Source organism: Heterocephalus glaber, unplaced genomic scaffold (genome assembly GCF_053883595.1).
Source record: "Heterocephalus glaber isolate CG9 unplaced genomic scaffold, H.glaber_assembly_v1.0 deba00001586, whole genome shotgun sequence".
Lineage (NCBI taxonomy): Eukaryota > Metazoa > Chordata > Mammalia > Rodentia > Bathyergidae > Heterocephalus > Heterocephalus glaber.
Genome location: NW_028258364.1, coordinates 9,220,921 through 9,244,001, shown reverse-complemented (window position 1 = coordinate 9,244,001; position 23,081 = coordinate 9,220,921). Strand labels below are relative to the sequence as shown.

General features: G+C 35.7%; 1 protein-coding gene across 1 annotated transcript in view; it reads right to left on the bottom strand.

The window, feature by feature from the left end:
• Larp1b (La ribonucleoprotein 1B) overlaps positions 1 to 23,081 on the bottom strand; it is a 130,179-nt gene that overhangs the window by 68,659 nt on the left and 38,439 nt on the right. Inside the window, 6 exon segments of the mRNA XM_021236490.2 lie at positions 14,494 to 14,539; positions 18,120 to 18,176; positions 18,179 to 18,286; positions 18,289 to 18,402; positions 18,405 to 18,498; positions 20,050 to 20,219. Of these exon segments, the coding sequence (XP_021092149.2) occupies positions 14,494 to 14,539; positions 18,120 to 18,176; positions 18,179 to 18,286; positions 18,289 to 18,402; positions 18,405 to 18,498; positions 20,050 to 20,219 (589 nt within the window).

Here is a 23,081-nt window from a genome sequence, read left to right as displayed (position 1 = left end):
TGATACACTGGTTACAACTGATGAACCAACATTGATAAAGTATAATCATTTAAAAGCTCACATTTTACACAAGGATTCATTCTTGGTGTTGTACAACCTATGGCTTTTGACAAATAGATGACATGTACTTGCCAGTACAATATCACAAGGAAGAGTTGCCCTAAAAACATTCTACTTTGCCTATTTATCCCTCCCTTTGCCAAATGCCTGGGAGTAACCGGATCTTTTCAGTCTCCATAGCTTTCCCTTTTTCTATGATGTCAATAGTTGGAATAAAGTATTTCATAGATGAGGTTCATGTTTTTTACAGCTAGATAACTCATTTAGAGCAGTGAGTAATAATACTTTATTGACTAGATGTAGAAAAATTTATCCATTTAACTACTAAAAAAATCTTAATTGCTTCAAGTTTGGGCAATTATGGATTTAAAGCTGCTCTAAACATTCTCATGCTCATAGGTGAGGTTTGCAGAGGTGGCTGGAACTAGGGTGTGATGCTAGGATTAAAGGTGATGTTGGGATTAAGGGTGTGTGGTACTGGATTAATCAACTTGGTTTATGATAATTGGTTTATCATAGTTCTGTGTGTGGGTAATGGGAAGCCCCACCCCAGATGTGGGTGGCACCACCCACAAGTCTTATAGTTTACATGGGATAAAAAGGAAACCGAGGCTTGCTGCCTTCTGCCTGCATTGCATCTCCTGTGTTGCCCCTTTACCATGCCAATCTGCCTTCAAACCAGCCAACTATGGTCTAAAGCCTCTCCAAACTGTGAGCCAAAATAAATCTTTCCTCCTTCAACTTGTGGGTGTCAGGTATTTTATTCCAGCAATGAGAACATAACTAAGATATTTAGTTGAGAATTTTTAGTTTTATGAGAAACTGCCACAGTCTTCCAAAGTGGCTGTATTATTTTGCATTCTTACCAGCAATCAGTGAGAGTTCCTAAAGCTCCACATCCTTGCCTATATTTGGTGTCATTATTTTGAATGTTACCTATCCTAAAACATGTGTAATGATATTCCGCTATCTTTTGACTTATAACTCTATAATGCCATATGATGTCAAGCATCTTTTCATATGCTTATTTGAAATTTATTGATTTTCCTTGGCCAAATGTTCATCTGTGTCTTTTGACCAGCTTTAATCAGGCTGTTTTCTAACTGTTGTGTATTAAGTGGTCTTTGAGTATCTTTGCTAATAGCCTTTTTTGGATTTGGTTTGTGTTGTTGTTTTTTGAGACATGGCCTATGTAGCTTAGGCTGGCCTCAAACTCATGGTGATACTACTGGTTTAGCTTCCCAATACCTGGGATTACATGCATACACCACCACACCCCACTAGATTTATTTCTGACAAATATTTTCTCCCAGTGTTTGGCTTGTTTACTCATTTTCTTGACTGTCTTTCAAAAGGAGCTGGTTTAAGTTTGATGAAGTCCACCTTATCAATTCTTTCAAAAATGATGCTTTGGTGTTATAAAATGTTATGTCAAGCTCAAGGTTACCTACATTTTCTTAGATTATCTTCTAGTAATTTTAGTTATGCATTTTATATTTAAGTATATAATACACTTGAGTTAATACTGGTGAAGGGTTTAAGTCTGTCTTTAGATTACACATGTGAATGTTCAGTTGCTCTAACACCGTTTATTGAAACACTACCTTTTTTTTATTGTATTGCCTTTGCCCCTTTGAGAAAGATCTGTTCATGGTACTGGAGATTATCTTAGATAATTTGTGCTTGGCATATATAAAATGCTGGTTTCAATCCACAGAACAATAAAACAATACCAACAAAACAGCAATAGGGAATTTTACAATTTTGGCTCTTACATTTAGCCATTTAATTATAAGCGTTTTAAAAAATATGACGTAAGGTAGAGTACAGGTTCATTACTTTGCATATGGGTATCCAGTTGGTCGACTCAGTAGCACTGATTGAAACAATTCTTTCCCTACTGAATGGCTGAGACAGTATTGTTGAAGATCAGTTGAGAACAGTCATGAATTTATTTCCTTGATGTATGTGCCTGCCCTTATGGCAGTACTGCTGTCTTCATTACTGCAGCTTTTTCAAAACAGAAAGCATGAGTCGTCCAAGTTTGTTCTTTCAAAAAAATATTTAATTTTAAAAAATTTTACCAGTATATGTCTGCAGTAATGATTACATTCACTGAGATGAATTGGTACATGTACATATCTCAATTCTCTTCTCCCCCTTCCTCACCATCCATATTTTTATTTTCTTCTTTTTGCCAGCATTAATTTGTCCTTATCAAGTTAATTATCAAGCACAGATTAACAGCCAGACATATGAAACACATAAGACAATTAAACTACGTCAAGGTACACTTTTTATTTTTTGTACCAGGGATCAAACTCAGGGACCTTGCCCTTGTGAGGCAGGCAGTGGAACCACTGAGCTAAATCCCTGGCCCAACGTACACTTTTAGATACACTGGCCATGAGAGAGTACAATTTCTCTTTTTTTCCTATTGTCTCTTATTTTGCACTTTATATATATATATATGATAAATTCAAGCTTGATTTACTTCACTTAATGGTACAGTGTCAAGGTGCATCCATTTTCCCACAAATGAATCAAGCTGAACCTTCATGAAAGAGTACTCCATTGGATATAAATACCGTATTTCCTTATCCACTCATCTTTTGATGGACACATAGGCTGCTTCCAAGATTTAGCTATTATAAACTGCACTGCTATAAACATAGGTACGCACACATCACTCTAATGCACATGTCACTCTAATATGTTAACTCTTTCAGGAAGGGGAATGACTAGAGAAACTGGAATTTCTATTTTCTGTTTTTCTGAGGAATCTCCATACTTATTTCCATAGTCATTGCACCAGTTTACACTCCAGCAATGAAGGACTGCCTCTCCCCACAGCCTATCCAGCATTTGTAATCTTTCTTGAAGATAATCATTCTTTATGGAATTAGGTAAAATTTCAGTGTTGCTTCAATCTGCATTTCTTAAATGGCTAGTGATGTTGAAAAGTTTCTCTTATTTATTAGCCATTTGCAGTGTCTGTTCATTGAAAATGCCCTTTTTTTTCTGTACCAAGGATTGAACTTGGGACCTTGCGCTTGCAAGGCAGGCAGTGGAAAAATGCCCATTTTTTTAATTCGGGTTTTAAACTGGAGGAGTTCTTTTTGAGTTCTAATTTATATGCATTCTAGATATTAATCCTTTGTCTGATGAGTGCCTGGCAAAATTTTTTTCCTATTCTGTTGATTGTTTCTTTACCCTGGTTGGTTTCCTTTGCTTTGTCAAACTTTTTAATTTGATGTGATCCCATTTGTTGATTCTTGGTATTATTTCTTCTGCAACTGGGGTTCTATTCAGAAAGTCTTTGCCCACACCTACATCTTCACCTATTTTGTCTTCTGGTAGATTAAATGCTTCTGTTTTAATATTTAGGTCTTTGATCCATTTTGTTTTAGTTTAGTGCATGGTGAGAGATATAGGTCTAGGTCCAATCTCTCAAACAGGCTATTTTTCTTCCAGTGAAAGTATTTGCCCTGTTTGTCTATGATAAGATAGCTGTGTGTTCCTGGAGTTGTTCCTGCACCCTCTGTTGTGATGGCAAACCTTTCAGAGACTGAGTGCCCAAACTGCAACCCAAAACCCACTTATTTATGGCAAACTCCCAACAATGCAATTAAACCCCAATACTGAGGTTTTAAAGAATTCATACATCAACATCTTTTGTCTTTAAAGAAAAATATAACAGGGCTTTCAATGATACAAACAGCTTCTTATTGAAACGTAAAACTTTGCACTTGGTGTGCTTTTTGTGCACTGTTATCCAATGCCCAGTTGCTGGGGGAAATGCTGGGGTGACCTGGCTCTCCCTGCCACCCACAGCAGCACGTGTGCCATAAGTTCACCATCACTGCTCTACTCAGTTCCATCCACAAGTCTTGTGTCCTTGCCAATACCATACTATTTTTACCACAGTAGCTTTGTAGTCAAGAATTGTGATGTCACCTGCCTTGCCCTTATTGTCCAGAATTGCTTTGCTATTCTAGGTCTCTTCTGGTTCCCTATGAAATTTTAGGTATGCTTTCTGTAGTTCTGTAAGAAATGCTATTGATATTTTGATTGCAATTATGTTACATCTGCTTAACAGTTTTGGAAGTATAGTTATTTAGGGCTTTACTGGTTCTGCCCATCAAGGAATGGGGATATCTTTCCATATTCCTTTTCACAGCACTGTAGTTTTCATTGTAGAGGTCTTTCACTTAGATGGTCAAATTAATTCGTACATATTTCATTTTACTTGATGCTGTGAAAGGTACTGCTTCCCTAATTTTTCACCCAGTGACTTGATGCTGGTGTACATGAATGCTATTTTTCAGTGTTGACTTTGTATCCTACTCTATAACTGAATTTGGTTATTAATTCAAGGGGTCCTTTGGTGGAGTTTTTGTAGTCTTCTTTGTAGAGAATGTCATCTGCAAATAATGGTCATTTATCTTTCCCATATATGTATGTATACTTTCTCTTGCTCGACTACTCTGGCTAATGTTTTGAGGACTATGTTCAACAGGACTGATACCAGACATCCTTTTCTTGTTCCTGATTTTAGAGGAAGTGTTCAGCTTTTCATTTAATATGATGATGACTGTTACTTTGTCACAGATCAGATTGAGATAAAGACTTTCTATACTTATTTTTTTCAGGATTATTAACATGATGGGTGGGGTGTTGGATTTTGTCAAATGCTTTTTCTGCATCCATTGAGATGATCATGCAACTTCTGTCCTTCTGTTTATGAGATATATTGCATTTATTGATTTAGATATGCTGAACCATCCTTGCATTCCTGGAATGAATCCCACTTGGTCATGATGTCCAATGCTTTTGATAATTTGTTGTATTTTTTTGCCATTGAGGATTTTTGTATCTATGTTCATTAAAGAGATTGGCCTGGAGTTCTTTTTTAGTTGGGTCCTTTTCTGGTTTTGGAATCTAATGCTTCTTTCTAGGAGTAACTTTGGGAGTACTGCTACCTTTTTTATTTCACTAAAGAGTTTGGTCAGTACTGGTGTTAGATCTTCTCAAAAATTCTTGCAGAATTCATCAGTGAATCCCTTGGCACTTGGGCTTTTATTAGTTCATTACTTCTTCAATTATACTGACTGGTATTGGAATATTAAGGGTTTTTATATTTTCCTGGCTCACCTTTGGTAGTTCATATGTATCTAGGAGTCTATCTATTTCTTCTAAATTTACCGTTTTTATTACAGATTCTTGTAGTTACCAATGATCTTCTAGATTTCAGCAGTTTTCCATTTGCCTTTTTCATTTCTAATTGCATGGATTTGGGGGTTTTTCTTAAGATTGGCTAAGGGTTTGTCTATTTTATTATTTCAAAGAACCAACTCACTCATTGATTCTTTGTAATTTTTTTGTCTCAATTTCATTAATTTCTGCTCTAATCTTTATCATTTCCTTCCTCATGCTAGCTTTGGATATGGAATTGTTCTTGATTTTCTAGGTCCTTGATGTACATCACATTATTTGAGCATGCTCTTTTTTTCCCTTTAATGTGGGCATTCACTGCTATAAACTTCCCTCTTAGGACTACTTCCATTGTTTCCTACAGGTTCCAGTACATTCTAGTGGCATTATTATTTGATCCTTGGAACCGTCTAATTTCTTCCTTGATTTCTTCTGGGACCCACTGATTGTTTAAAGGGGTATTTTTAAATTTCCATGTTTTTGCAGGAGTTTGCCATTGATTTCTAGTTCCACTGCACTATAATCTGATGATATGTACAGGATAATTTCAATTCTTTTGTGTTTAAGTATGCTTTATGGGCTAGTACATGGTCTATTTTGGAGAAAGTCCCATAAGCTGCTGAGAATGTGTATTCTGTTGTTGGGTGGAACATTGTGTAGATATCTATTAAGTTCATCTGTTCAAAGGTTTGGTTCAACTTTGATGTTCTTTTCTAAGTGATCTATTTGTAACAGTAGGGTATAAATTTCTCCCATTACAATTATATTGCTGTTTATCTGAGTTTTTCATGTCCAGTAGCGCTTATTTTATGAAGTTGAGTGCACCTGTGTTTGGTGTGTATAAATTTTTTTTTGGTACTGGGGATCGAACTCAGGTCCTTGCCCTTGTGCAGCAAGTGGTGAAACCACTGAGCTAAATCCCTTGCCCTGGTGTGTATATCTTTATAACTGTTATCTCTTCCGGTTGTATTGTTTCCTTAGCCTATAAGTAGTGACTTTCATTTTTTGTGATCAGTCTTGGATTGAAGGCCACTCTGTTCAAAATTAGGATAGCTGCCCTTGCTTTATTCCATGTTCCCAATACATGGAATATTGCTTTCCATCCTTTGATTTTTAATGTGAATTTTTTGGAATTAAATGTGTTTCTTACATACTGAAGATTGTTGGGTTTGATTTCTAGATCCATTCTGCCAATCTCCATCTTTTGATTGGGGAGTTGAGACCATTCACATTGAGAGTTCTTACTGAAGTTTACTGAATTATTGCTGCTGCTGAATAATTTTCCTATTCTTGATTTCCTTTTTTCCTTTTAGCTGCTCATCCTGTCAGATGTGCTCATTCTACTTGATTTACTGCCATTGTTAGCTTCGTTGTCTCTTTCTAGTATATCCTTGAGAACTTTTTGTAATGGTGGTTTGGTGGTCATGAATTTTTTTAATGCTTTGTCCTATAAATAAATACCTTAGTTTTCCATCAATTTTGAAGGAAAGTTTCACAGGTTTATATAAAGTTGAGGTTGGAAGTTGTTAGGACTTGAAACATTCAGTCCAAGCCCTCCTGTGCAAGGTTTGTATTGAAAGTTTGCTGTAATTCTGATGGGTTTACCTTTATATTTGATATTCTGCTTTTCTCTAACAACTTTTAAGGTCTTTGTCCCTGTGATGGATTTCTAATATTTTATTATGTGGCAGGGTTTTGGTTGTGGCTACTTGCCTCACTATCTGCATGTTTCCTTCTCTCACTTTGTTTGGGAAATTTTCTGCCATTATTTCTATGAACAGGTTTTTTTAACGTTATTTGTGCTGTCTTCTGACTTTTCACTTCTAGTTATTTGTAGATTAGTCTTTGTGTCATCTAGAAGGTGTTCCATTTACATGTTCTCTTGTTGCTTTTAAAACATTCAAGACAGGGCTGTAATTTGTATGTCTCACTGCTAGGTGACTCTGATTTGAATTCAATCATTCCCACTGGCTTGAACCACCAGTGGTACATGAATGATTGTCCCACTGGGAGGCTTGTTCCACTTCTCATGGGGTCTTTGATTGCAATAATGCAAAGGCATTGATTTAACAGACTGTATTTCATTATATTACAGTTTCTTAACGAAAACATTAAAATGGCATAAATTGTAATACAGTTAATTTGTGCTACAGCAGTTGCAAATGTATATTATACACACCAGCAATGCAGATGTAAGATTTACATGTTAAGGGGCCAGGGATTTAGCTCAGTGGTTCCAGCACCTGCTGTTCAAGGGCAAGGTCCTGAGCTGGATCCCTGGTACAAAAAAAAAATTTACATGTTAAAATTTGGAGAATTAACTTCACAAATATAAATTTTTAAAATTTAATGAACTAATTTTGTACATTACTGTAATAATTTTAAAATTGGTATGAATACTAGTAATGCTTATATACAAGGAATAATTACATTCAAGCAACTAAGTATATTTTTATATTTGGTCATTTATAGACTTTTTAATAGTATTTTTAGTTAAAAAAATGATAAAAGTGATTTTAAATTCTCTTGTCCCAATGGGACAGTCATACATGTACCACCAGTGATGCAAGCTAGCAGGAATGTGTTAAGATGTCTTTGAGTAGATCGTTTTAAAAGGCATTGTTTTCTAGTTCTGAAATTGTGTGTCACATTGGTCATTCCTGCTGTCCATATATTCAGTGCAACTGTTAATCTCCTAGATTTCTGATTGAAATCTTTTCATACACTCTAATTCTTTGCTAAACTGGTCACTGAGGTTTTATATCGTTTTGTTTAGCTCAGTTAGCTTTTTACTAGTGTCTTCAAAAAGCTCCTTGACCATTTTAGTTATTACTTTCATTATCTGCTTAGTTGTATTTTCTGTGATTCCACTGACTACCTCTTTGATCTGTTTTCTAACCTTTCCTATTATCCTCTTGAGTCATTTAGCTGTGTGCCTTATGCTATACCCTTCACACTCCCAATGCACCCCGAACTCACTTTGGGGGCATGCATTTGTTGTCTTGTCTTCTCATGTTTCTATTATTTTTATTATTTTGTTTTGCTTTGTGATGAGGTTTATGGATGCTTATACTGTAAAGACATTGTTGCTAGCAAACATCTCTTCAGTCATTTTTCAGTGATGTACTTTGGGTGTGCCTAACTATAGTTCTTTGCCTCTTCTTCCCCAAGAACTGATCACCTCAGTTCACTTGGGGAAGATACAGTGTAGCTGACCCAATACCCAGTTCTCTGGTTTTGTTAATGTCACAAATGGATCCTATTAAAAATTACAGGGCCGGGGATTTAGCTCAGTGGTTCTGCTGCCTGCCTCGCAAGTGGAAGGACCTGAGTTCCATCCCTGGTACCAAAAAAAAAAAAATTACAATTACACCAGGCATGGTGGCACGCGCCTGTAATCGCAGAACTCAGAAGGCTGAGGCAGAAGGATTGTTTTGAGTTCAAGGCTAGCCTGGGTTACATAGAGAGTCAAAGGCCAGCCTGGACTACATAGTGAGACCTTGTCTCAAAAAACCAAAAACAAAACAAAAATGACTATGTGACCTGGTAACATCAAGCAAATCAGCTACAGCAGTACCATCCAAAACAAACATACCATAAGAACCAATCATGTATCATCCTAAGCCTAGGAAAGAAATGCACAATTACAATATAAACATCAAGATAACCCAAGTATTGACCCACAGCGAATATGTACTAAATGCAATATCTGTACCTCCACTACTGATAGTAAAGAATTCAATAGTAATTTTACAGAGTGAGTTATCTAAAGACCAATAAAGGTTCACTATTAAAGATATCGGAGGTTGTTCATGAAGGAATGCAAGAAAATTTTGAAACCTTAAATTATATGAGGAGGGAAGAGAAGTGGGTCAAAAGATCCTATTGGGGGTATACAAGGATGTTTACAGAATTAGATAAAGGATGCCAGGCATGGTGGTGCACGCCTGTGATCCCAGCACTCAGGAGGCTGAGGCAGGAGAGTCACCAGGAGTTCAAGGCCACCCTGGGCTAGTGAGTTTGAGGCCAACCTGAGCAATATAGTGAGACCTTGTCGTTACCCCCTCAAAAAATAAAATTAGATAAAGGTAACAGAAAAAAAAATGATGAGAAATAGAAGATAAAAAAGGGAGAAAGAAGAAATCATATAGAGATTATTAAGATTAAAAATTAAAGATAGAGAAATTAAAAGGGAAAAGGGGACAAAAGGGAAAAAAAGGAAGAAAATTTATTTATTTATTTAAGTAAGAAAATTTATAGAAAAAACAAGACGTAAGGAAGAACAACAAAGAAAAATCCACAGAAACGCAATAAACTATTGAAGAGGAAAGGAAACAGAGAGAGAGAGAGAGAGAGAGAGAGAGAGAGAGAGAGAGAGACAGTGTGCAAGAGAGAGAAATTTCTCTGATTTTAAATGCATGTTTTCTTCTACCATGTGCAATTTTGGAACAGTCCAAGTCAAGATGTGTTCTTGTTCACACTAGCAGATAAAGAAGGCAGTCAGAAATGATACTCTATACAGAAGACCCCTAAAACACTCTACCAACAGACTTCTAGATTTGATAACCAATTTCAGTAGTGTAGCTAGATACAAAGTCAATACTCAAAAATCAATAGCCTTCCTGTACATGAATAACAAACTCACTGAGAGAAATTAGGGAAATAACACTTTTCACAATAGCATAGAAAAAAATGAAATATCTAGGAATCAATCTAACAAAGGAAGTAAAAAGCCTCTATGTTGAAAACTACCATACTCTACAAAAGGAGATCAAAGATATCCCTTTTTCTTGGATATTAATATAGTGAAAATGGCCATACTTCTAAAATTGTTATACAAGTTTGATGCAATCCCAATCAAAATTCCAACAGCATATCTCACAGAATCCTAAAATTCATTTCTCAGAAGAGACCTAGAATAGCAAAGGCAATTCTGAGCAACAAAGGCAAGGGAAGGGGCATCACAATCCCTGAAATTGACCCACTGTGATAACAGCATGGTACTGGCAAAAGAACAGACCTGAGGACAAGTGGAACAGATTTGAAGATGCAGAAACTACTCTAGACATACTCAGCCACCTTACCTTAGACAAAGGAAGCCAAAAACCTTCACTGGAAGAAAGATGGCCTCCTTAATAAATGGTGCTGGAAAAACTGGCTTTCTATATGCTGAAGATTGAAACTAGACCAATGTCTTTCACTATATACTAACCAAAAATAGAAATGGATCAAAGATCTAAATATTAAAAAAAAAACACTAAATCTGCTAGAAGACAGAATAGGTAGAATGCTTGAGGACAGAAGAGTAGGTAAAGACTTCATGAACAAAACCCAGACTGCACGGGAAATACTACAAAGAATCAACAACTGGGACCTCATCTTATTAAAAAGCTTTTGCACAGCAAAAGAAAACACCAAGCAAGTGAACAGATAACCCACACCATGAGAAAAATTTTTGTACTAGCTATTCATCAATTAAAGGACTATTATCTAGAATATATAAAGAACTAAAAAAAAATCAGATCCCCCAAATTTAAAGACCCATTCCAAAAATGGGCATCTGAAATGAAACTTCTCAGATGAAGAATTAGAAACAGCAAATAAATACATGAAAAAATGTTCAGCATCACTAGTTATTCATGAACAAATTAAAACAATGCTGAGATTCCATCTTACTCCAGAAAGAACGGCTGCTACCAAGAAATCAACTAATAACAAATGCTAGAGGTGCTATGGGGGAAAAGGAACCCTTCTCCGTTGTTGCTGGGAGTGTAGATTGGTGCAACCACTGTGGAAATCAGTTTGGAGATTCCTCAAAAAACTAAAACTAGAGAGGTTCCATTTGACCCAGCTATTCCCCTTTTTTGTATCCTCCCAAAGAATTAAAAGCATCCTACCATAGCAATATATACACATTCATGTTTGTAGCAGCACAGTTTGCAGTAACTAAATCTTGTGAACAGACCATACTGCCCATCAACCGATGAATGGATAAAGATGTGGATTTTTTTACATAGTGGAGTACTATTGTGCCATAAAGAAGGATGCGCTTGAGACATTTATACCTAAATGGATGGACCTTGAGACAATACTCAAATGAAATAAATTGGACACACGTTTAAATACCACACAGGTTCAGTGTGAGAAACCAAGTGGAAATAAGGACTAAAATGTATAATAGCTATTGAGAAATGAAAAGAAAATGTTCAAACAGGAAGGGGAACAAGGGAGGAGAGAGGAAGGGCTAAGAAAAAAAAGTGAAAATAGAAGGAAATAGTGGAAACAAAGCTTTTGTACATAGGGGAGGGGGCTTTAGGGGAGGGAGCATAGGGAAAAAAGAAGGGAGAGGTATTGTGTACATGTGCAAATTCCCTATGATGAGTGTTACCATTAGAAATGTTATCTGTGCTAAATGCAGGCGCCAGCAGGAAGCACAGAGTAAGAGGTGGGCACTGACGCCACAACTTTCAAAATCTAGACCAACTTAGGCTGGGCCTGGTTTCTGGCTGTGGAAGTGGGGCCTGTGTTCTTTAGCGCAAATCCCTCAGAGGTTCTCTTTCCAGCATAGTCCCTGACCTCAGTTGTCCCCTGTGGACTCACCCAGTCACTGTGGGACTGTAACACTGGGAACCCTAAATGAAGCTGTGTGGCTGCTGTAAGTCCCAAGTTTAAATAATCAACCCTTCCCTAAAATGGTGTCCAACCAAATACTGTCTCCAGTATGGCAGGTGCTTGTACTAGAGTCACTCACCAGCTGTTGCCTGACGAGGGACTTGCATGGGAGCAGAATCCTGCGCTCTCCCTGCAGATCACAGCACTTGCCAATCCAGTCTTTTTGCCACTGCATTTCTCCCTGGGACCTCTGGGGATCCCAGCATTCACTCCATCTCTGTAGCTTCGGTTTCCCTTCCCAATGAGTCAGGAGATGGGGAGAAAGTGCAGACTGCCTCTTTCCCTCTCCATGTTGTGTTTTGTCTATTCAATTTCTCTGTAGCTTTGAATTTTCCTGCCAGATCTTCCTGGTTCCCAGGATCTACCTCTTTTTTCTTCTCCAGGTTGCAATTTTCCCATGTCTGGACTCTGAATCTTAGAAAGGCTGAATTGTTGCTGCTTACCACTCTGTCATTTTTTCCCCCAGTCTTACCTACATTTCTTCTTTTTTTTTTTTTAAAGAAAGTTCTGACTACTTTTTGGTCCCTTGAATTTCCATAGGAACGTTACATCGCCTTGTCAATTGCTGCAAAGCCAGCTGGGATGTTGATGGGGACTGTGATGAATCTATTGGATGGAATTGGTTGGTAAATCTTACAGTATATACTTTTGTTTTCAACCTTCTGTTTTGTCTATTCAATGTATCATGTATAAATAATGATATTAACACAGACTGATGAAGTACTTTAGAAAGTTAAATATTTGAGGAAGCAAAGAAAATAATAAAAGAACGAAAACAAAAAAATAAATAAAAAATAAAAAAATTAAAAAAAAAGAGTTAAATATTTGAGTTTAAATGTACTATTTTATTTTTGTACTATATGCCCTCTTTGTCATTTTCTCGCCCCTGGTTTTTTGTTTTTATTTTTTCTTTCAGTGCTAGAGACTGAACCTAAGGCCTTACATATGCTAAGCGAGCACTCTACTGCTGACCTACATCCCTTCTTTCTTAATTTTTCTTATACTATGTGTGCCCCTCTCTATTAATTTTAAGGTTATGTCCTGTTTGGTTTTTTAATTGGTATTATTCAGGGCTGGGGATTTAGCTCAGGGTACATTGCCTGCCTGGCAAGCCTGAGATCCTGAGTTTGATCCCTAGTACCAAAAATCAAATATAAATAAATAAATTGGTATCATTCAAACTGCAATATAAAATTAGTAATTTTAATATAATACCATTTCCAGATGCAAAATATTTTTAAATACATTTACTGCTCCATGTGTTAATACTGTATCATTAATCTGCAAGACATAATTGTTTTATAAATATTCATTTAGCTTTACTCACATATTTATCACTTGTTTTGCTCTGCAGTCTTTCTGTATCTCTAGTAGCTGGAATGCTTTTTATTCTCCCTTTGGGATTTCCCTTAATGAGGCTCTACTGGGGACAATTTCTCATATTTTACTTCCTTACTAGAAAGATTTTTGAAAAACATTCAATTATATGTTGATAGTTATTCTCCCTTGGCATATTAAAGCTATCAGTCCACTTTTTGTTGTTGTTGTTGTTGTTTTTGAGACAGAGTCTCACTATGTAGTTCAGGCTGGCCTTGATCTATGTAGCCCAGCCTGGTTTCAAACTCACGGCGATCCTCCTGCCTAAGCCTCCTGACTGCTGAGATCACAGACGTGCACCACCATGCCTGGCTTCCTTTATTAGATTCATCTGTAACTGTTGAGAAGTCAGCTGTCTAGTAACTACTATTTTCTTTGAAAAGAACTCTTTTATTCTTCCAGCTGCTTAACTCTGGTATTTCTGGTCCTCTCCTCAGTTCTGAAAAGGCCCTAATTATTACCCCTTAAAATACCGACTCTGCCCCATTGTCTTTCTCTTTTCCTTCTGGAACTGTAACTACATGTACATTTTTTAACCTTCTCTGTTACTCTATATTTCAAGTTTATTGCTTCTCTTTTTTTCAAAAAATAAAAAGCTTTATAATAAAATCTATTTTATGCTAAATTATAAAACTAATTTGAATCTTATCAAACATTAAAGCAAAGACTATAAAATATCATTCTGTGCCTTTTCATACATTCTATCTGCCTTTGTGCTAATTTCTCAATTTAAGTCTTCATATTTTCTAATTTGTTATTAATTTGTTCAAGTGATTCAATTTTCATTTCAATTATGACTGGTTTTATTTCCTGAAATTCTATGGTTATTCTTTAGAATTTCTTCTCTATACATACTTTCGTTTGCTTAAACATAGTCAATATAAGCACTCTATATTTTACTATCTCTAGTACTTGAACGTATAGTCCTGCTGTTATTTTGGCTCATTCTCACACATTTCTTTGCATATTAATTTTGTGAGCTGTTCACTTTACTTACAAATTGCGTACATTCTTTGTGGTCTAGGATAAAAGTAAATGTCATCAAAATGGACCTGCATTTACTAATGGTAGTTTCTATTAAACTAATTGGCCACAATCCAATCACTAATTTTGGTTACTTCAGTGTGAACTCAGGTTACATGATTACAACTTGTAGTTCAACTTTCTTACTCTCTATAATACTCAGCAAAACCAGGGAAATATTCTTTGTAGCTCCCTACAGAATGATAGAAAAGCAAATTTAGTTATTTTTCACAAACAGTGTATTCCTTTAGGCTACCAATGTCATGGGGGGGAAAATTACTGGAAACCCCAACTTTGGATAGTTTTGGATTTTTATCTTTTATCCATTTAAGGTAGTTTCTGCAAAGCTAAACTTTTCAAATCCCCAGATTCTACAGCAATGTCTAAGGCAAAACTGATTTTAATATTCCATTTCATTTCTTTAATAACAATTTACCTTGCAGCTCTCTGGAGACTTTAAATAGATGTTTTTAATGTATTAGCCATTTTATTTGGCTTCAGCAGTAAGAGCATGCCAGAAATAGAAAGGCTATAGTCACTCTATGACCCAGTTCAATATACCTCTGTATTTACCAAAAATTCAAAACCGTCCAATCAATTTGGCATATTTTTTATTCCTTTATAATCCAACAAGTCTAATTTCTGATACATGTGGTTATTCTGCCTTCTTGGAGCCAGTTTTGGCTTTTACAATACCACATTTCCCTATACACCTTTGATATAAACATTCACTGGGGCTCAGATCTGGATCTTCTCACTTCTACATATCCTTCACCAATAGACTGCCTTAAAATTACCAACATCCATTCTATAGATGGTCAGCCTCCTCAAAGGCTATCTTCTAGCTACTCTTGCTTCCATACAATCAGTTCTCTGCAATAGCAACCAATGATCTTCCAAAAATAAAAATTAGATCATGTCACACTCTGTAAAATCCTGGACTTTACTTTCTATAAATTCTACACAATTTAACATGGCCCACAAATTCTAATATGACCTGATTCCTGCCTATATATCTTCCTGCCTATATATTTTTATAATACATCCATAATTATCTATGTTACAAAAACTGTTCGTTTCTCAAATATGCCAAACTCTTTCCCCCTCCTGACCCTTAAGACAGACTTATTACACCTCTTCCTGGAATACTGTTTCTGTACTCTTTGCACAGCTAATTTCTATTCACACTTCAAATTTCACCATAAGTTTACTCTCTCAGGAGAATTCTCTGACCATCTAATCCAATAATATTTGCTTTTTAATTTTAGAAAAGTGATTATAATTTGTAATTAAGTACATATTGTGGCTTTAATGTCTGTTCTCTAATTATCTACGAGTTCCAGCACAAATAAACCATATTAACTTTTTTCATTCTGTATTCAAGAACTAGCATCATAACTAGAATATGGCAGGTACTCAGTGAACATGTAAAATGACTTATTAGTTTCTCTTTACACAGGTCCATATGAAAAGCACATGTCTAATCAGAAGTTCAGGGCTGGATATGTAAGTGGTGGAGCACTTGCTTAGCTCTACTTGGGGGACAAACACAGAGAATCAGTTGACTGATAGGAATGTAGGTAAGAACCAGGTAAAAAGAAAAAACATAACTGTAATTTATCCATAATGCTTAAAGTTGTATGGCCAATATTATTGTCCTCTGGTTAATGTTTATTTGTTTTGTTTTGTTTTGGTACTGGGGATCGAACTCCGTCCGTGGCAAAACCACTGAGCTAAATCCCGGGCCCTCTGGTTAATGTTTAATGGACAAGGTCAGCACCTACCTCAATAAGTCAACACATAGCTTTTAAACTAAAATCCATGTTTTTCAAGTTGACTTGACAGCTGGGCATGGTGGCACACCCTTGTAATTTCAGCAATTAGGAGATTAGACAGGAGAATCCCCTGAGTTCAAGGCCAGCTTGGGCAATAGAGTGAGTTCAAGACAATTCTGAATTACATAGAAAGACCTTGTCTCAAAAAAAAAAAAAAAAAAAGTTTGCTATTAGCAACTCTTGAAAACATTTTCCTACAAATCAAATACTATACATGGTGGTTAGTTTCCTTTGGTTAGTGCATAATATTTTAATCTACAACTCATTTATTATTTTAACAAATATAAATTGAAAAATACTTTGTGGCAGAAACTGTTGCAGAACTGGTGATAACAGTAAATAAAAAAATCCTTTATCTCACAGATCTTACTCTCATGTGCTCACATAGAATAGTAATAAAATCTACAGAAAGATAGACCGTAATTTATGCTATGGTGAAATAATGCAAGACCAAGGAAGAGAATAGATGGTGCATAAGTTTAACCTATTAGTAAAATTTATCTATATCTGTTTCAGAAAGGATTTAAGGTATATATTGTTTATAAGTATCACAACTAAGAAACAATGTTTACTTAAGGAATCACTTTCAGCTCTAAAGTTTATAAAACATATGTCCTTTCCCACAAGAGTAGAACTGGCAGACAACTGTTCAGGCTGTAAGTCACTTAATAAGTTATCATAGCCTAGGGCCGAGGATTTAGCTCAGTGGTTCTGGCGCCTGTCTCATAAGCACAAGGACCCAAGTTCCATCCCTGGTACCAAAAAAAAAACATATCATAGCCTGAAACAGGTTCTCCAAAAAGGTAGTACTCAGAGAAGGTGAGAGATTGAAAGCAGTCATAGAAATTCTAGGAATAAGTGAGAAGCCAAGAAGGAAACTACTTCTTCATGACACGAAGCCCAATTGCAGGCAGTCTTGTATTTAACCACTAGCAGGCCAGCTTATCTTTCTCTAATTATAACTCTAACAAAGATCATGTTCCTATTTAGTATACTGTATAGTGTTACATAATTTTCTCTCATTATTCTATCTCAAAAACAAATGTTTAAGGGCCAGGGATTTAGCTCAGTGGTTCCGGCACCTGCCTCACAAGCGCAAGGTCCCAAGTTTGATCCCTGGTATCAAAAAAAAAAAAAAAAAAGTTTAAATTTAGGGGCTTTTCTGATAACTTTAATGGCAGAAAAAAAATTCCTTTTTAGCCCTACCTGTACCATTATGAGTCATATCAAAAATGCAGATAACCAGTAAACTACCCATATATTTTATCTTAATGCCTGGCACAGAGGCCAGGACCTGGAGTGAAATGCAATAAGATAAAAAAATTGGAACATGGTTCCAAATAGCATCCCAAGCACCTTAATGATGACTGGAAAAGAGAGACAATCAGCCACTTTACTCCTTTATACTTTGTCCATAATTATTTTTACTAGCTTTAAGCATACACCTTAAACTAAGATGAGAAAGAATGAAGGGGGCATGAACATAAATCCCTTCTAAAACCACTGGATCATATGGCTGGTGTGGCAGCCAAGTTAGGAATGAGCTATAAAACTAAGTCTGAGGGCAGGGGATCTAGCTCAGTGGCACAGCGCCTGCCTGGGCAGCATGAGGCCCTGAGTTTGATTCCAGGTACCAACAAAGAAAAAAAGAAAAAAAATTAAGTCTGTCTATAGTAAGTTGTTTTTAATTCCTTCATATAAGAAAGAACTTTGTTATTGTTTTTAGCTGAAGAAAGCAAGGCTTTTAGTCAGTGGGTGCAAATACTTTTTTAATTTTTTAAAGTATTCATTATGCTGTCAGGTGAAATCATTCCTCAATTGTGACTATCAAATATAGTTCCAGAAATATTTCCAATTAAATATTCATTTATATTTAAAATTTCATAAAATAAAGCCTCTAGTTTAATATAAGCAGTAATCATAATCAGAAAAAAATACCAGCAGAAAAATGTTGGCCAGAAATAATTACCTTTATGGCTGTGTTTTTCATCTTCCATCCATCCATAGATCCTCCTCATAGTAATATGAGCCATTATTAACTTCAACAACTTCTCATGTAAGTTTTGTCTAAGACATGTGGTTTCCTATTCAGTCTCCTCCAGAAGTTTTCTCATATAAGGTGTCTGAGTTACAATCAAAGTCCTGTTTAAATCCCGGTCATCAATTTCATAATCTCAACCTTTATCAGACCAATCAGTAAATGTGTTTTTTCATCCATTTATTCCATCTCTTCATCAAATAGAGAATCAAGTTCTTGTTATTGTTCTCCTGAAAGACATTATTGATTTGATTCCTCTTCAGGTATAGGTATTGATTCCTAAAAATAGAAATTAGTATTATATATGAAAATTTTTTTATCTTTTAAAAAATCACGTAACTATGTTCTAAGTAAGTTATATCAAGCTTGTATACTCAATGACTATAGTTTAGCAGTCAAACTATAAAAGAATATTGAGCCAATATTATTTTGGCCCCAAAATTACAAGTTCAAGTCCATAGGATCTTTGCATTTGCACATTCAGCAAAATGTCCTCTGATTGGGGATATCTAAAAGTAACAAAACCCATATTAATTTACTAACTCTCAACCAAAAAATCGCCAGATATTAAGAGACAACCAACATCCTATAAGACAAAAATAGTTCAACAAACAAAACTGGTGGAAATAATGAAAATATCAAAGTAGAAACTTATTTTAAACCTCCAACTACAGAACTACAGTAGTAAGATGAACAAACAAGGAGGTACAATGTTGGATGAAAAGAAATACCAGAAAGTGAAAAACAAAACAGTTTCTTGGACATGAGCACTCAGCTCAATGAATAAAAACAGATGTACATCAAGGCATATCACTCTGAAATTTCAACAGTAGGGAAGAAAACATCATCTTAATCCTCAAAAGAAAAAGTCATTTGATACAGAGATGTGAGGTAACTCAATTTTACGAAAAGAAAACTGTAACCAAGCCAAAAACATAAAAATGTTTTCAGGATTCAACAGAAAGTTATATACAACTACTCTGTGTTTGCATGCTTAGCATGGAAGAGGCCCTGGATTCAATCCCCAGTGCTAAAAATTAAAAGATCATTTTTTAACAAGTACACTGACAGAAATAAATCAGACACACATGTTTAAATACCACATTGTTTCTCTGGTGTGAGAAACAGAAAGTGAAAATGAGGACTAAAATATATAATAGGTATTGGGAAATGGGGAGAAAATTTTTACATAGGATGGGGAACAAAGGAGGGAGAAAGAAAGGAAGGAAAAAATAAGGAAAAAAAGAAAATAGAAGGAAAAAAATGGAAACAATGCTTTTGTACATTGGGCGGGGAAGGAGCTTGCGGGGGGGGGGGGAATGGAAAAAGAGGCGGGATGTATCACGTAAGGGTACAAATTCCCTACAATGAGTGTTATTATGTATGCCTAAAATGTATCAATATTTTTCTTAAAAAAAAAAAAAAGTACACTGACAACAACCAGGCATGATGGTGCACACCTGTAATCCCAGCAGTTAAGAGGGTGAGGCAGGAGGATCATCATGAGGTTTGAGATCAGTCTGGGCTTGTGAGTTCAATACTAGCTTGAAATACACAGCAAGATCCTGCCTTAAAAAACAAAAAAAGTAGTACATTGACATTGTTGTCAAAAACTAAGCCACTTCAACAAAAGTTTACCCTGACAAATTGTAGAAATTAATTAGCATCTTTACAAAGAGTTTGAGAAAGGGACTTTAGGATGTTAAAGTGCACACTGAGCCAGTGGCACACTCCTGCAATTCCAGCATGTATACCTGACAAACAGAAAAGTCCCTGACCTTACACTCAACCAAGAGGGTATCACATTGCACCTGGTTTATAACAACTTACCTTTAATTTGACTGGGGACAGGTGATGCCTCTTTACTTCTATCCAAGGTTCTGAATCCAAGTCAGGTAAACCGGTAGAAAAACCTCTAAACATTGCTTGAAGACTACTTGTTTCAGTATTTTTCTTTGGAATCAAGGGACTTCCAATTCTTGGAGAATTTGGGATAGTCTCTAAAATTTTAAATTAGTTCTACAGTTAAAATAACAGGTTTTCCTATTTAAACATTTCATTTGTTCCTTGGTATTTTTTTCACAAAACACATTGACAAATCAATCTCAACTAAAATCTTCCCAGAGATTTTTCAAACATAAAGTTCTTTTAATAATATTTATTCAAAAGAATAGCCACTGAATAATAAACAAAAGGAGTATCATCACCAACCCTCACTTAGACCACCACACTCAAATTTCTCAAGAATGTCAATGTGAGTCATTAATTATGTTGGTAAATCATTTGTGAATCAAGTTATCTGTGAAACTGATTAAAACCTATAAATTTTAATTATGGACTCTCAATTGCTGTTAAGGCATTTGGTCTAAATACGTATTTTACTTAAGGTAAAACTATCCCTCACTGACTACAATCTAGAACAACCATTACTCCTACTTTTCACGTTTTCTTCACTTTAAAAAGTTTGCCGGAATGCACTAAATGAGCATGCCCCCTTACTACCCTGGCTCATACTGAACAATGCAAAGCATAAAATGTGACTACATTACAGTATGAAGCTTGAGGGATAAAGTTTAGAAATTTTAAAAGGAAAACTGTAGGTCAGGCATGACAGCACACACCTGCAATCTCAGCACTCTGAAAGACCGAGCCAGGAGGATCACAAGTTTGATAACAGCTTGAACAACTTAGCATTCAAAAATCAAAGTACAAAGGGCTGGGGAGGTAGCTTGGTGTGAAGGCCCTGGGTTCAGCTCCCAAGAGGGAGGGTGAGAGTGCAGGCCTGACGGGGTAGTACGTGCCTGTAATCCCAAGATGCGCAAGGCTGAGTCAGGAGAACAAAAAATTTGGGCCTAACCTGGGCAATTTAAGAAGACCTTGTCTCAAAGAAAAAAAATAGCTAGGAATATAGCTCAGTGCAAAGACCCTAAGATCAATCCTCAGAACTAACTAAATAAAAACTGTTGTAATTTAAAAGGTCTTTCTTCTCAACATTATCACTTTTGCCAGTTTGTGGTGGTTTTTTGGGGGGGGGGGTTGTTTGGGTTTTTGTTGTTTTTTTTTTGAGACAAGGTCTCACTATGAAGTTCAAGCTGGCCTTGAACTCATGGCAATCTTTTTGCCTTGACTGCTGGGATTACAGGTGTGAGCCACCACACCCAGCTGCATTTTTTGCCAGATTTTAATCAAAAGAATCACATATTCTATAAGTAAAATTCAAATTGCTTTCTTTATAAATATCTTTCTTAAAGTGAAGTTTATATTTTCACCCTAAAATCTTTTGGGCATAGGGTCCTAACTATAGGTCTGGACTATGAGTCCAGACTGACGTGGAATTATGTAGGTCTTGAACTCCCAGTGATCTTCCTGCCTTGGGCTTCCAAGTGCTGAGAGGTGAATGACACCATGACATCTTTCTAAAATATCTAGAGGATTTTGGGGATAAAGCTCAACAGCAGTGTTCACCTACCATGCATGAGATAGGATCCACCTTCAGCACTAAAGTAATATTTATTGAAAAATTAATTTTGAATTTTCAATTATTTATATGGTTCACATATTTCTATTGGAGGCTGCTATTCTAAACCCCTCCCTTTTTCAGTGCTGGTGATAGAACCTGGGCCCTCATGCATGGTGGCAAGTACATTACCTCTGAGCTACACTCACAACTTTTCATTTTCAGACAGAGTTTAAATTGCCTAGGCTTGTTTATAGGTGTGCATTAACATAGCAAGCTACAACTTTCTAAACTAATGGTCCATCTATTACCAACTCATTAACAAAAGTTGTATAAAACACAGGATAGACTTTCATACTCACAAAGTTATAGTAATGGAGAAATGTTCTAATACTATGAGTTATCTCTATCCATACAGTGAATAAAACCTTAAAAGCAAACAGTCTCTATCCTAGTATATGTACTGATTCAGTTCCATATATGAAGATTAACTAAATTACAACATACATGTATAAATAAGAACAGCACCTAGCACACAGTAGGAAAATCAAAAGCTACTGTCTTTAATGCAAAAATTTAATCTTTTAACATCCTAATACTTTATTATGTAATAATATCTAAATTTTCTTTAACCATGAATTATGCTTCTACCATGTGGGTGATTATATTTACATGTGCTTAGAAAATGGAATATTAAAACACTAAAAAATTTGGGAAGACAAAAAAATTTACAACAGTCTTACAGTGAGACTTTAAAAGTATTTAATGATAAGCTATACACAGGGGAAAGGGATGTAAAAAGAATTATGTGTTATGAACATGTACCGACTCCCCATAATGAATGTAATCACCACATACTGCAAACATATACTAAGAAAAAATTTTAAAAATTAAAGTAAAAAAGCTATACATATCTCCTAGGTTTTTTGTACCTATATTTTCTTTTATAATAGAAAATATTTCAAACCATACATTTGTAAAGTTTTGTTTTTGATTTTGAGAGACAGGATCTCACTATGTAATTCAGGCTAGCCTTGAGCTCGTGGTGATCCTCCTGCCTCAGCCTCCTGTGTGATGGGATCACAAGTGTGTATCACCATGCTCAGCCACAACTGTAAAGTTTAAGAATAGCAAACTCCTAATCTTCCAAGTCTAAATGAGTTTAATATGATTTAGATTATCTGACATTAAACTTATATAGATTAAAAAACTTATACAAAACTGATCTTTGCTGGTTTTATTAAATGAAAATTGTCAACTTGGCTCTCCAAAAATAAATCACCATAAATTTGTACTATCTAGTACTGCTTTGTTTTCCACCTTGGAAGGACCTCAGCTCTGGTTGATTACAAAGGTTTCTTTCAAAGGACTGTGTATTTTATGTGTAACATTTTCAGAACATTTC